This window comes from Cataglyphis hispanica, chromosome 7, assembly GCF_021464435.1.
Source record: "Cataglyphis hispanica isolate Lineage 1 chromosome 7, ULB_Chis1_1.0, whole genome shotgun sequence".
In the NCBI taxonomy this organism is placed as follows: domain Eukaryota; kingdom Metazoa; phylum Arthropoda; class Insecta; order Hymenoptera; family Formicidae; genus Cataglyphis; species Cataglyphis hispanica.
The window spans coordinates 5234192-5249015 of NC_065960.1; the positions used below are offsets into that span (position 1 = coordinate 5234192).

Below are 14824 nucleotides of genomic sequence, written 5' to 3' on the forward strand. Positions count from 1 at the left end.
TGACAGGTACGTGCACGCATTATGTCGCCGGTGATGTCTTTCTTCGAATATGGATCAAGCTTGATGCTTTATCGTGAGTTCGCGCATCGTCATGTTGACCGATACATATCAGTGGATTATCACGTTCGCCAATTGCGCCTGTAAATATACAAAATGTGCAAATAATCCTCATTTAACTTTTATAAATCGTAATCGCGTATTAACAATGAGGATATTAAATGAAAGATCGCAATCAAAAATCGACAACAAGAAATAATAAAAATAAAATATTAAAAACGAGCATGCGTTTTTTATCTAGAGAAAAAAGATAATATTTTACGGGCGTTTTAATCTTTCAAATATTGTTTAAATTATCAATCGCACGAGATTTCTCAGACCATTTACAAAGTAATATGAGATATATATATATGATACATACGCATCTTACGCATGAAGCTTGAAGCACGTGCGTATTTTATATGCTGTAACACGCATTATTACACATCCATTCAACGAGTGCGTCTCGCGTCTCACGCACGGATGAGTGAGAGACGCGTCCCGCGCAAGCGCGTGAAGATATTTGAAAAATCTAGCCGCCCAAAGGCTGAGAATCTTACGTTACATAGGATCGAAAGTGAAAACTATTCCGGAAATCTATTCTGCTTTAAGTTTCGAGCAAACTTTGCACCAACGGATCTCAACTCGAGATCGAAATACAATTTCATCGTAAAATTAAAAAAAAAAACGGACGCTTTCGCATTCGCAAAAATTTACAAACCATCGAACATGGCGGCCTCCTTAATTTACCGTTTCCACGACAGGTAGCGCACGCGCGCATGCGCGTTGCCCAGAGATCGCCCTCGCGAGCGCAAGATGGCCGAGGTGACAGATACGGAGAGCTGTCATCCGTACTCGGGATCCGCCTAAATTCTGAGCGCCTTCGCATCGCGTCGCGTTGCGTTGCGTTACGATGCATAAATACGCAAAATTCTCTCGGGTCTGTCCTTATAGAAACGCATCGAGACAATACGACGAGTATGCACAACGCGTCGTGACTCGTATGTAGATACATACGCGTACGTGTGTGACGTTCGCTCGCGTGCGACCTGCTTTTTTCACGCGAGCTCTCGCACAGTTTTCCTCGACTCGGCTTTCGCCGAGTAATCATCGTTTCTCTTCTCGCGTCGATCGACCGTGCCGTGACATCGGCAACGAATCCGATCGAACTCGTCGCATGGTGAGGCAAATGTGCTGTGTTTGCCCATAGATATAATTCCGTGTGCCGTTTTCGAGCATGGAGGCGATAGTAGAATATAATTATGTGGCGCAAGAGGACGATGAGTTGACGCTGAAGAAGGGTGACATCATCACCGGGATTAAGGTGATGCTCGGCGGATGGTGGGAGGGCACCCTGAGGGACAAGCGCGGCATGTTTCCTGATAATTTTGTTAAGGTAATGCACGTTGAATTTTGCGTTTATTATCTGTATGCGTATTTATCTATTTTGATGCAAAAATATCTAACGTATATAGGTATTGAACTCTTCTACTGGTAATGGAACTAGCGGCAGCACCAGCGAGACTGTAAATAATACTAAATTTGATGAAGTTACATTGAGAAACGGATCTGGTAGACGCTTCTGCAAAGTCCTCTTCAGTTATGAACCTTGTAACGAGGACGAGTTAGCTTTAGTACCGCAAGATTCGATAGAATTCTTAGGAGAGGTAGAGGAAGGATGGTGGAGGGGTCGTCTCAAAGGTAGAGTAGGTGTATTTCCCTCAAACTTTGTTTCTCCCCCTGCACCTGAAGAACAAGAGAGGCACAAAGAGCGAGACAAAAAGGAAATATGTAGGGTACTCTTTCCTTATGAGGCTGCTAATGAAGATGAACTCACGCTTGTTGAGGGAGATATAATCACACTTTTATCTAAGGATGCACCGGACAAGGTTTGAAATTAAAAGATCTAATTGATGTTAATGAATTATGAATAAGAAAATAAATATAAACACATAATATTGAATACAAATAACAATTTATATAGGGTTGGTGGAAAGGAGAATTAAGAGGACAAGTGGGTCTATTCCCTGACAACTTTGTCGAGATAATTGGTATGAAGAATGAATCCCTAGAACCCCAGTGGCACGAAATAACATCGCTTAGCGCAAAATCAAGTGCTAGACATTCCCATCAAGTAAAGAAAATCGAGAAAGCACATGTTAGAAAAAGTCTCGACACCAGGAATGTACATTCAAGTAATATATCAGGTAAGATACAACTGGTCTTTGTATCAGAGTGACATTTCTATGTAATAATATAATGTACGTAACACACTATGTAATTTCGTATTCCATCAGATCATTTCCCCGCCATAGATACCACCACTAAAAAGAACCTATCGATATCGTCGTCCACCTCCGTGTCAACGTCGTCGTCGTTGGCGGCTACCGGAAGCGGAGGCAGTGATAAGAAAGCGACTGGCAGCCATTCGATTATATCAAGCCTGAAGCGTTTCGTGAGTGACGTAGGGAATAATAACGGTATTGGCAACACGACGAGCGCCACTTCCGAATGTCGTGAGGAATTGGATGGCGTAGAGCGAGGGGAAGGTGCACCACTTTCGCATTTGACAGCTTCTCGGGCTAAAGCGCCTCGGCGACGTCCACCTTCATCGCAACATCTACGCCATCATGCCACTGAATCTAGCGTAGGCGCCTCCTGGATTGAGCTCCCTTCTGTCCCTAGCACTCTTTTGGTACTAGAAAAAAAGAAAAATATTAATTTTATTTACCAACTTGTACAAAAATCAACTTTAATTATCTTTATAATTTATAGGAGGATAACTTGTCTAATGGACGCACTGAAACAACGCTGGAGCAAATACCGGATGAAGAAACGGATGGGCTTGTGGTGAAAGCTAGAAGAAAAGCACCATGGGTAATGTATCATTAATTGAGAAATGAAAAAAAAATGAAAAAAAAAATTATTATACGAGATCGCTGTTTTAATTTTATTATTATTAATACTGTTATTAATGTTATGTATTTATCTGCAGGTCGAGGAATTGAAAATGAATCAGATGGAAAGGAGAAAAATTGCCGCAGATCGAATCGATAAGACGGAAGTCAAAAAGGAACGAAATTTCTCACGGTATTGACTTTTTAGTGAAATTCCTCATTTATTGCACGAATATGCAATGTATATGATAAATATCGTTTTATCGTTCAACAGATTAATGACACAAGGAAATGTCTCTGATTCCATTAACAAATCTGATATCGATACTGATGATAACAAACAGAAAGATAAAAGTCCTAGAGCCGATACAAGCCCGCACACTGACCACAGTCCTGGCTCATCCGGACAACCGGCCTACGTTCCATACGCTCTCTACAGCAAGCTATTGGAAAGGGTAAATATTAAGATCCATAGATTATTAAATTTTCATATCGGTACATTGCATGCACGCGAGAACACGCGATATTAATTTAAATTGCTTCAACAAGGTCGCCGCATTAGAAGAAAAACAAGCAGTATTGCAGGTGACGATAGGGCAGCTCTCCGAACAGCTCGTACCTCTTCTTGCAAACGCGTCGATAAACAGCAAAGTATAAAAAGAAAAGAAAATCGATAATATATTTATCTGCCTATATTATCACTGTGTTGTTTTCTCATTATGCGCTAATGAGAAAGAGACTAATACTGCTATATTAGCGTAATTTTTATTGCTCTATTACTGTTGTTATATATTATATATATTTATTCATTTGGTAGCATTCGTTTATTGTTTGCTCCGTCGATGCAGTATTCATGAGGACCGGTTGAAAAACGCAACATTCCATACGACATTCGCTTGTAAAAATCTTTCTCTTTATCCTGACTTTCGGTAATTTAACAGATCTCATTGCAACTGCCGGAATTTATCGCTATCTTGATAATTATAGCTGTTTTAAATGCCTACAAAGTAGTCTCATATAACAGCTATTTTCCTTGTAAATTCACGACACATATCAAACACTTCAAATCTGCAATGTATATTTGCACATATTCTAGATTCTTATGACGTAAACCTTTTCCATATTATCAGTAGCATGAAAAAACTTGCGACATAAAGTCTCTAAAAAAAAAGAAAAAAAAGCGCAAGTGTCCTTCCAAGTGTCCGTTTTTTCTTTTGCCAATTTGCATTTTATTCATTATTTTATGTTATTTATTTTTATGCATTTATTTTAATAGAATTTACGAAAAGATTGCTAAGTATTTTAATTTTATTATCTAATAGTAAATATTATATAAAGGAAGATGTAAAGGTACTTAAAGCTTGATAGGACGTAAGAATATACATATGTGATTCTTTTTTATCCAACAAACACAGCTGCCTCGCGATAATTGTGTGATGATTTGTGTAGTAAGTCTCTTCAGTAATCTGAGTGCCAATGTGTAAAGCATTTTATTCACTATATTTTCGGGATGCCTCATTCTACAGTTAAAAGTAAGTGATTCTCGTTGATTTTTCACGAGTAACATTACGGACAATATGGATCCGTATGAGCCTAATTCGACATATAACGTCGAGCCATTTATTTTTATCCGCTTATCGAAGTATATTCCGTTCTAAAAGAGGTGGAATATGTCTTTGGAACGGTGCTGATAATGCGATATGATATATCGTAACATATTTGTATCATGTAAGTGAACGAGGAAGCGAAAAAAATTCATAAAAAACTTTTGTTTTGTCCTAAATATGAAAGAGTAGACTAATATAGAGCAGGACTTTAAAACACTTTTAATATGCACTATAATCCATTTTAAAGATAGCTTAGCAGCTTTTCTTTAATATAAGCGCAAATGTTAAATATGAAAAAAAACGTTCTTATTTTTTATATAAAAACGGAATTTTAAGTAAATACGAAATGATTACATATAGATATATGAGAAGAAACGTTACGAGACGTTATTTAATTTTTTATATCAGTATTTTTTCTATAAAATATATTTGATGCATTAACAAAAGAGTGGACTAAAAGCTTTCCTCTAATCAGATTAATATAAAACAGATTTTATTTTTATGTGTGTGCAGATATGCATGTATTAAGTTATATATGTATGTATATTTTATTTTCTTTTGTTTCTTTATTATATTATAATTTTTAGCAACCAATAGTTTTATATTGGGAAAAGTCTATGGCAGAAGTACTGCTCTAAGCAGTATATTTATCATATTTACTTGACTAATGTATATTTTTATTGAATTATTTATGAATATACATAGCATTTACACTAATGTATAAAACGAAATATATTTGGGGGCGAGTCAGTGACTTAATATAATGTCTCGCAATGCATATATTTTAATTGCATATGTGTTGAGATATTTATAATCATAATAAATTTCATGAAAAAAAAATTATGTTAGATAAAATATTTCTCTATAAATTAATTTTATTGGTATAATTGGACACTAATAAACATAGATTACTATTATCAATCTCTCCTTGCTTAAAAAAATAATGTGCTGTAAAGATATACCATTTCAAATGCAAACTCTTATTTCGCATGTAATCCGTCCCCGATCAAAAGAACATCAATGTGTAATTCATCATATAAAGTTGTCTTGATTTAGGCAATAAATATTTAAATATATACATTTTTCATAATCAAATTTGTACATTGAATAGTTTCTAAATCTTTTTTTTTAAAGGTACTATATTATTCTAATATCGGTCTACAATTTATCAGCATTTATTATTTATAGCACGTTTATCAATAAGCGTATATTATATTTGAGAAACGTTTGTAAAACGCAAAACGCGTCGCAAGAATAACTCCACAAAGTTAACCAATTGTAATTAACGAAATGTGGTGGCTCTTCGAATGGTTTAGGTATTATGTTCTCGTAGGGTAGACTATCATTTTAATTTGTAATATAATATTAAATTTGTGACTTATAGCATAATATTAAATTTAATTCATTTTAATATGAACTCAAGGGCAACTCTCTTAATCGGCATCTAATACTGACCATATTTATGGAAAAAAAAATTCAAGGTAAACGAGACCACATGACAGAACGTTTAGATTCGTATTCTGTAACGCAATCACATCTTTTATACTTTTATATTTCGCTGCACATATACACACACAGATCAGGTCGTTTGAATGCAATATTTCTTATGTGAATATATATTCACTCAGACGCTATATAATACATTTCGGTTTGCAAACGCGACACCAACATGCACACTTGCAGATATTATATACGCGTGACAATAATAGTTATTAAGCGAATTGAACGAACTTTCTTACTTTTTTTTCTAATTATACCTTGAATATAAATTTATTAGTAATTAAGAGATCCATCGCACATGCCTCGATTTAAATATTTGCACCTTATGCCTTTGAGGGATATTTTTTTTTTTTAAATAAACAATTGTTTGTTAAATATTAATTTTGATCATCATTCGCCACTCTTAGGAACATCGTCTTCCTTCATAAATAATAAACCCTTGCGATTCAATCATTGCAAATACAGCTAAACGCTTTTAACTTTAATATGATCATCTTAAAAGAATGATAGAACTATGTGTTAATTAAGTTAGGCTTGTACTTACCTATAAATTTTTTTTACGACGCCTCTCTTTATTTGCCATCGAATCTTAATTCAGAATTGATTTGAAATAGATGTTTTTGAGAGAGGATCATTAAATGTGAATGTTAATCTGTAAATACAATAATGTTGAGTACTAATTATGCGTGTTGAGTGAGAATATGCGTAACAATTATAACGAAATTTTTATTCTAAAGATACCACGTTCAAGCATTACCCTAATGAGGCGGATTAACAATTGCATAATCGAGACAGTGTATTTAAATTGCGATGCAACTATCTCTTATACGCTTTTGGTCGCTGGCGAATAAGTATCGGGAAGACTAATGTAATAACGGCAGACTTATATATTTTCAATTGTTGTTGTGCGACATCGAATCTTATCGAGGAGACGAGACATTTTTATATATCACGCTGCAGCTCTCCTTGATAAGTGTCCTATTGAAAAGCGTATCGAGTTATGTATGTACGTCGTTGCGGGACAGCAACAGCTGTTAGCTACATAGTCGTTAAGTGATAGGTATCGCGCTGTAGAAAGCATGATCTAGAATGTAAGGGAATTGGAGTTAACGACTCGAGAGAGAGCTACGAACCGCATACAATTTTTAATGTTATTAACGTTTAGGCCTACACTCTATGTACATATACGTATATAAGCAACGACCGAGTGAGAGTTATATATATTTTCCCCTCCTTTATCAACGTGTCAACCAATGCAGCGCATATGTCGGATTAACAATCGTACCTGTAAATAAAGCCATCGGAGTAAATCTCTCTTTTTCTCTGCAAACGGAATCCTGTAATCCTACATTAAATCTCTGTACATATATATTTTTAACGTCTGCCTTCATTTATATTACCTTATCAAACGCAAGATCGAATTAATTTAAGTATGAAGATGAAACGAGAACAGCCTCTTTATACAAGAAAATTAAGATACAAATCAGATACCTACTCTCTCGATCACTTACAGAATTTTTGATAAAAATATGAGCTTTTATGCGTTTTAAGTTTATTTTTCTATTACGTTATAATTGCGTACCTTATTGTTATGATGATTCTTGTGATATCGTCGCGATGATCGTTGAGGCAATGGTGAAATTTCGCAAATAAACGGCAATGATGTGTAACAGGGCATCACTTTCCAAAAGGGTAGCGATCTTTCGCCAGGCGGATTCACAAGGGCGATACAGCCCTTGAAATGCGACGGTTCTCCCTCGCCCCATGCTCGATAATCGAAGCAAGACAAGGACTCGCCTGTGTTGAATTTCATAACATCTCGCAAAACGAGTATATATATATATATATTTGCATGTGTTGAGATATTTATAATCGTAATAAATTTAGCAAGAAAAATTTATGTTAAATGAAATATATTTTTCTACAAATTAATTTTATTAATTTGTAGAGAAATGTTGGATATTAATGAACGTAGTTTATTATTGTTCTCAATCGTTACTGTTATCAATCTCCTTGCTTAAAAAAATAATGTACTGTAAAGATTCATCACTTCAAATGGCAAACTTTTTCGCGTGTAATTCGTCCTCGTGCGTCAAAAGAATATCAACATGCAATTTATCACATAAATTGTCTTGATTTAGGCAATAATATTTGACTTATTTTTTTTTGTCGAGAAGAAATATTTTTTTTTTTTTTTTCTTTAAAACGTCGGAATTTTTCTTTTTTTCACAAATACCTATATCGAATGGCTCGCTAAATGAAGTCTGTAAAAAAAAATGCCATTACCGAATTCGTTCTTCCAGATTCTCTCCTTATTGTCGTTGTTACTGAGACCCACGAAGCTGGGTCGATTTTGCGACACGAATCTGGCCAAGCCTTCCGTGCGCTCCTCGCTAATCACGTGAGCGAGAGATGCGTTTCGTTTTTGGCAGAAGCTCTGTGCCTGCGTGAAATTCAGGTTCTCGGACGAGAATATGAACATTCCCGCTTTGGGGATGCATTCTATCGTAACATTCTCTGAAAATGATTCTCATTATAGGAATGCAAATATTCAAATTGCGCTTTGGGAGATTAATTCGTGGCGGGTCCATATATTTATTTTTTTTTTTATATATAAATTTAATGTATAAATTCCGAGAATTTTTGCACGCGATTGACTGACGGATTAACGCAAGCGACGATAATTGCAATTGCAATATTACCAGGCAAAGAGAAAACTGGATACATGCTGTAATATTTGTAATTTGTCGCGGGCACGAGAGTAGTCATATTGCGATCTTCGGGACATTGAAGAGCTTGGCACGTATTTTCTCGCTTTCCTATATATTGACAAAAAAAAAAAAAATAGATAAATAGACAGATGGAGAGAAAAGCTGTAAGAATACACCGGAGAAATCACAAACCGTGCATCGGATCAATCACGCTAGTTGAATAAATTAATTACGCTACACTTTGCAGCGCCGTTACACCTCGCCTTTTGCAATTAGACGAGAGCGGGTTTTGTCATAAAATTACCATAATTATATACGTAGCAATTGGCTGACTTATTCGCATACCGGCACGATTGCTCGTCGAAACGAGATTGAAGGCGAGGGCCTTCTTCGATGCCGCAAATTCCTCGCACTTCTTCACATCAGAAACCACTTCTCGCGATATGATCGGCTGATTCGAACGCCAATTGGTCTTGATTAGATCGTATCGCGGCAACTCGTGATAATTGATTTCGCAGCAATGATCGCACATAGCTAAATATGCCGCGTATATAATTAAGAGAATCGACAGTATGCTAACGCGTGGCATTTTACAAATTAACGAGTTTAGATTATACAGTTTAGATTAACAGAGTTTTTCCGAAGTACTGCGATTCGTAACGCATTGTTTTTTTTTTGTTTTTTTTTTTCATGATGAATATCATGTACTTCCGACTTCGGAAATGTACATCACTCGGACAAGGCAATTAATAATTATGCAATTGCGGAAACTATCGAATTCGTGATTTCACGATAAAAGACAAAGTACAATCGAATACCGTAATTTAATATATCTCATTGTTTTCTATTTCTTCATAATGTTTTCATTTTTTCTTGAATAACCTTCCTCAATTTATTTTTTATACAATATCTATAAATTAAACTAATATCAAATATATCTATAAAAAAAGGATTGCTGTTTGGTAAATGCCTATGATGTTTTATTAAAATATCTATGATAATAGCACACTGTAACAATGATATAGATACGTGTATATTATGTACACTCTTTTGTGTACGTATCTGTGTCTGTAGCACATGTGATCGTATGTAAAATAACTCTGTTTCATGATGCTCTCATAGCAGGGATGCAATTTCACATCTTCTATCGCTTTTTCTCTTGGATATCCGGCCTCTTGTGCGTGCCGTCGCAAAAGGGCCTGTTTGACGTTTGCTTGCAGTTGCATAGCCAGTACTCCTTGGTCTCCGCAACGGCAAAACGTATGGGTCTGTGCGAGATTTTAAGAAAAACATTTTTGTGTGTGCCATCGCACAATGGCTGGCTCTTGCTCTGACCGCAGAGACACCACGAGTAATTTTTGCCGGCCTCGAGACGTATTCTGAACGGCTTCTTGTCGTATATGGCACCGTTGTTAGACTGATGACTGGCGCTGTACGTATCTTTGAGCAGATTCACGGGTATCGGCGGCTCGTCGGTCTCTGTGGAGAAGCGCGAAACCTGGAAACAGTGAGAACAATTCATTTCCATTTTTCTTTTTTTTTTTTTAACTAATAAAAGAATTGCGAGATCTCGAATTAAATCATTGATTTTGATCAAGCAATCTCGGCAATAATTATTTGTTATTCCGGTTAGGAACGTTGCTTCTTAGATTAGGTTAGATTTAGAATCTTACAAAATATAGAAGAGCTCGTTCTTTTTTTTTATAGATTATTGCGGCTTACATTTTCGCGGCGGAGGACGCTCGAGAAACGAGCGAGACGCGGTAGTCGATTAAGTATGTTCATTCCGTTAAATTGCCGATCACACAATCGAGCGTATTAATAAATCGCGATGAAAATAATAGTCACGTTGTCCGGAGCGCGAATGATCGCTGATCAGCTGATCGTGAGCGCTGCCAATCTTTACTTTACTCTGCGCCATCTCTTTCATCATTAACGAGGTATGAAGAGTCACTGTGGTTGATAAATTATCTAGAGAGTATGGTCATAAAGGAACGTCGACATTATCGATTATCATATGAATGAAAAATGAGTATATAATTTTTTAGAACTGTCAAAATACTGACAATTTTTATATCTATGTCAAAATACACAATATATTTGTCATCTTTCTATTAAGTATCTGTTTCAGTTTTCTGTCTTGTTTGGAATTTATTAATGTTTTTGAGTGAAGCAAATTTGATCTCTTGTGAGAGCGATTAATGACGTCATCAACTTCGTAAGAGTAATTAAATTATTATTAGATTAATTAATATTTTGAGTAAGCGTTTATTAATATTGATTAATCAGGATAAAGACTCTTATTTTAAAACCAAAAATAGTATCAAACAGAATGTATTTTATATTATTTATATTATAAACATATATTATTTTTGTATTATATCCAATTCAAAATTCATTTCCGGTCGAAGCAGAGAGCAATCCTGCTTCACTCCCATAAACGCTACATGAAAAATATTCATTTGAGATACACAACGCGCCAATTACTGGCTTGTAAGAATAGTCTTTGATGCAAATCGATCAATTGGAAACGTAGTCGCGTCCCATTCACTTTCGCTAATGAAAGCGAGGAGACAAGTTCGATGTAAGAAGCGACGCGAGTGAAGCTACTTTTGAAACTTGCACTTCTCAGTTTTATTTTTTATAAATTAAATCAATGAAAATATCACTAAGCAATGACACAAGATTTCACTAAGGAGATGAATATTTCACTGATCGTTAGCGAAAACATTCACACATACTTAGCGATAATACTTGTGATAATAAGATTTCACTGAAAAATAAATAATATTATGTTTGCAAGATATAACTTTTAAAGCTCTTCCTATATTTATTTTAGACTCTTATTTTTATAGGGAAAGAAGCTCTCATACATAGTATATCTGAAATAAAACACATATAATTATTGTAGTATTTGAATTCAGAATTATATATATATATATACAGGGTAGGCCCAAACATTCCGGCTAGATTTTGAGATTTTAATTTTTTTTTTTTTATTGATTTATAATCTTGTATTTTATTTATAACTCGAACCACCAATGACTATTCACTGCTTTTCATATATTGTAACATACTGATTCAATTTAAAAGAGTACATTGGTGATCGCGTGATACATAAATAATGCAATCGCAGAAATAACTAATTAATTTGGTTAAATGATAATAGAATTATGATGGAAATTGCGACGTAAAAGTCGTAACTTCCTATGAACTTCAGCAATGCACAGAGTGAACCAATAAGTCAACTTGTTGCATGCACAATTTCTCAGAAAAAAATACGTAAAGAAAATATATAATTAAATAGATTAAATGAGAAAGATGTATCACTGATATAATTGTGCGTGAATATACACATAGAGGAATGACATGCCTTATGCGGTAGAACAAAGGACGCAGGGAGAGAAGCTTGTATTTTGCGAATGCATCGTGGGATGCATTTGCGAGGGTAATTGACCGTTCACACGTGAAGACGTAAGTGGAGCAAACGGCGAAGTTCCTTCGAGATTCGCGTGCTTATCAACTAGAAAGCCGATAATGCGTGTAATAAAGCGGTGTGTGCATTGAAAATACGTTGCTTTCCGCGTGATTTATGAGTTCCGTTAGAAATTATTCGATTTTTTTTCGTGTCATTGTCAGTTATAGCAGCAAATTTTTTTTATTTTAATTACTTATATAATTAAATATTCAATCAAGACCTTTTAATTATTTTTTTTATTAAAAATAAATTTTTAAAAAATACGAAAAAAAATTTTTTATAAAAATAATATATGAATAGCACATTATATATATGTGCGTTATATGATATATATATATATATATATATATATATATATAATGAATTTAAAAATAATATTTCTTATTATCGTTAAGACTTCCTCTTTTTTCAATCACCTTCTCGTCTTTACCGCAATTATTTTTATTATATAGTGTGATTAGTAGCTTTGCCGCTTGTAGCAAAACGAGCAACATAAACAACATATCGAGCGTATCGAGGCTCTTCTCAAAGATCGCTTAATCCTATTTGGGACCTACTTTTAAAACGCGCGGGAGAGAAAGTAAGAGGAGTTGCTGATGGAGTGACGGCGGTCGCGTGCTTGAGAAAGTAAAGTCCCTTTCGCGCATAGAGAGATGTACATACTTGCGTGTATGTACTTGTACCGATATACGCGTATGTATCGTGCATGTTCGCCAAACCGATCTATATAGGTCGCGAAAGGAAGCTGCGATGTGATTAGTGATGTTCAAAGATATTTACATCTTGGTTATTCTCGCGCATAATTTTACATTTTTTTTCATACTCTCAAAAATATTTTTGCATCAAATTATATAATAAATTATTAATTAATATTAAGTACTTTATTAATTAATATTAATTAATATTTTTCTATCAAATTATATAATAAATTATATTAGAAAAAGATATACAAAAATAAAATAGAAATAAAATATTAAACTTAACCAATAGCAAAATTATATATAAACAGAATTAATATCAGATTAAGATCAATTTACGTAAATTGATTCAACATCATAAATACAATTTCACTGAGCGTTACATATGTTCTCAGCCTTGTGTGTAATATTTTACAAAGTTCCTAGCATCGTGATGTATCGTTTACTATTTTTCAAAACACGCCTTGTAAATTATTGGAGCAAGTATGAATCTGCTTTTATGATTGCACATTTTCTATTTATAAGAAAGATTACAAACAGATTTTCTGATTTGCACCGCTCTAATTAACTAAGTTACTTACATATGTCTTGCACATATTAGTGGCTTAAAAATGCTTCACGATTTCTGCAATGAGGAAGATTTTCATTTCATAAAACTTGATCTTTTGAAAATGTCTAATTATATACTTAAGACAAAAATCAAGCATGCTATAATCGTTGTGATCTTTTATTTTTTTTTGTCATTGTTTTGATGATAAAATTTGTCATGTTTATTATTTATTTGAAAAATAATTTTGATTAAATGATTGTTCATTTTCTTAATTGAATAAAATGTTACAAATTTTTATTAGTTATTAGTTAATAAGAAAGTTATGAGAAGAGTATGAATAATAAATTTAAAAATGTGACAAATTGATATTTTATATGAAACAAGAATCTTATGAGAGAGTCTTATCCAAGAGTCTTATTCAAGAGTGTTATCCAAGAATCTTATCCTTAAAGTCATAATATTAATTATATTTTTGATCACTATTATATAAATTCCTCAACATTTATCATCTACAGATGGCTATGACGCGTCAAACGAGAGTCAAACATATGTAATTACACGTAAGCGAGATAACTTGATAACAATAAGAGATCATATGTCATATGCCAATTTTGGACAATGTGACAACGTATCACAGATTTGCTAAACATATGTTAATATATATTTATTAATACTCTCTTATCTTAATACTTCCCCGTATGATACGTCATAACTAGTGACGTGATCGCAATTGCGCGACGTCATTTTTCTTGTTCATTGCTCTTTCTGCAACATCGTAACCATATCCGATGTCGATATGTAAAATAGTCATCGCGTTGATACTTATGTCTATTCACGTCACAATAATTGCGCGGACACGCATACGCGTCTCGTATTATGCGTATAATACGCAAAAGACTGTATAATGCAACGCCGTTGTCTAATTGCATCTTGGGCTTCCACAAAATTATGCAATAATACGCGTCGCATGACTCCACTTCATTTCTTTTCTGCGGTGTTGATATTCCATGTTATTCATAGCATTTCCATGTTAATTCATAAATTTGCATATGCGTATAGGAAAAAGCATCGATTGATGATTTGCTCAGAATTTCTATTGTCGATTGCGTGCGAACCATTCGTCATAACAAATTGCCTACACACAGTGTTTAAAATAAAATAATATCTGAAACATTTATAAAGCGAGAGTAGTTTATTTTAATTGAAAGAGAGAGAGTTTAGGAATAAATAAATAAAAAATGTCATGTTATTTTTAAATGACAGTTCGCTGACTACGTTAAGTCTTCTAAACAATAAGCTGTAGAAATAAATGTTACTTATCGAGAGTTTATTTTATAGAGAGTGATA

At 34.2% G+C, this 14824-nt stretch overlaps 3 protein-coding genes across 6 annotated transcripts; 1 reads left to right on the forward strand and 2 right to left on the reverse strand.

The window, feature by feature from the left end:
* The first annotated feature begins 843 nt into the window (after positions 1 to 843).
* On the forward strand, positions 844 to 7409 carry LOC126850818 (SH3 domain-containing kinase-binding protein 1-like). 3 transcript variants are annotated; one of them, XM_050594174.1, is made up of 8 exons: positions 844 to 1432; positions 1512 to 1925; positions 2021 to 2243; positions 2334 to 2731; positions 2812 to 2913; positions 3032 to 3126; positions 3208 to 3388; positions 3483 to 7409. In XM_050594174.1, the coding sequence occupies exons 1-8, from the start codon at positions 1274 to 1276 to the stop codon at positions 3588 to 3590; spliced, it is 1680 nt and encodes a 559-aa protein (XP_050450131.1). In that variant the 5' UTR covers positions 844 to 1273; the 3' UTR covers positions 3591 to 7409. The 3 variants fall into 3 exon arrangements, with proteins under 3 accessions (XP_050450131.1, XP_050450133.1, XP_050450132.1); XM_050594176.1 differs by having other exon boundaries at positions 2334 to 2683; XM_050594175.1 differs by having other exon boundaries at positions 2352 to 2731.
* Positions 6280 to 9566, reverse strand: LOC126850852 (C-type lectin domain family 4 member E). Of its 2 annotated transcripts, none has more exons than XM_050594251.1 (5): positions 9097 to 9566; positions 8743 to 8859; positions 8327 to 8557; positions 7623 to 7837; positions 6280 to 6692 (listed from the first exon to the last, which is right to left on the reverse strand). In XM_050594251.1, exons 1-5 carry the CDS (start codon positions 9338 to 9340, stop codon positions 6675 to 6677), a joined length of 825 nt encoding a protein of 274 aa, XP_050450208.1. In that variant the 5' UTR covers positions 9341 to 9566; the 3' UTR covers positions 6280 to 6674. The 2 variants fall into 2 exon arrangements, with proteins under 2 accessions (XP_050450208.1, XP_050450207.1); XM_050594250.1 differs by having other exon boundaries at positions 6280 to 7325.
* Positions 9567 to 9709: 143 nt separating this feature from the next.
* On the reverse strand, positions 9710 to 10638 carry LOC126850863 (CDGSH iron-sulfur domain-containing protein 3, mitochondrial). The gene is made up of 2 exons (XM_050594270.1): positions 10474 to 10638; positions 9710 to 10249 (listed from the first exon to the last, which is right to left on the reverse strand). Exons 1-2 carry the CDS (start codon positions 10534 to 10536, stop codon positions 9896 to 9898), a joined length of 417 nt encoding a protein of 138 aa, XP_050450227.1. The 5' UTR covers positions 10537 to 10638; the 3' UTR covers positions 9710 to 9895.
* Between the last annotated feature and the right edge of the window lie 4186 nt (positions 10639 to 14824).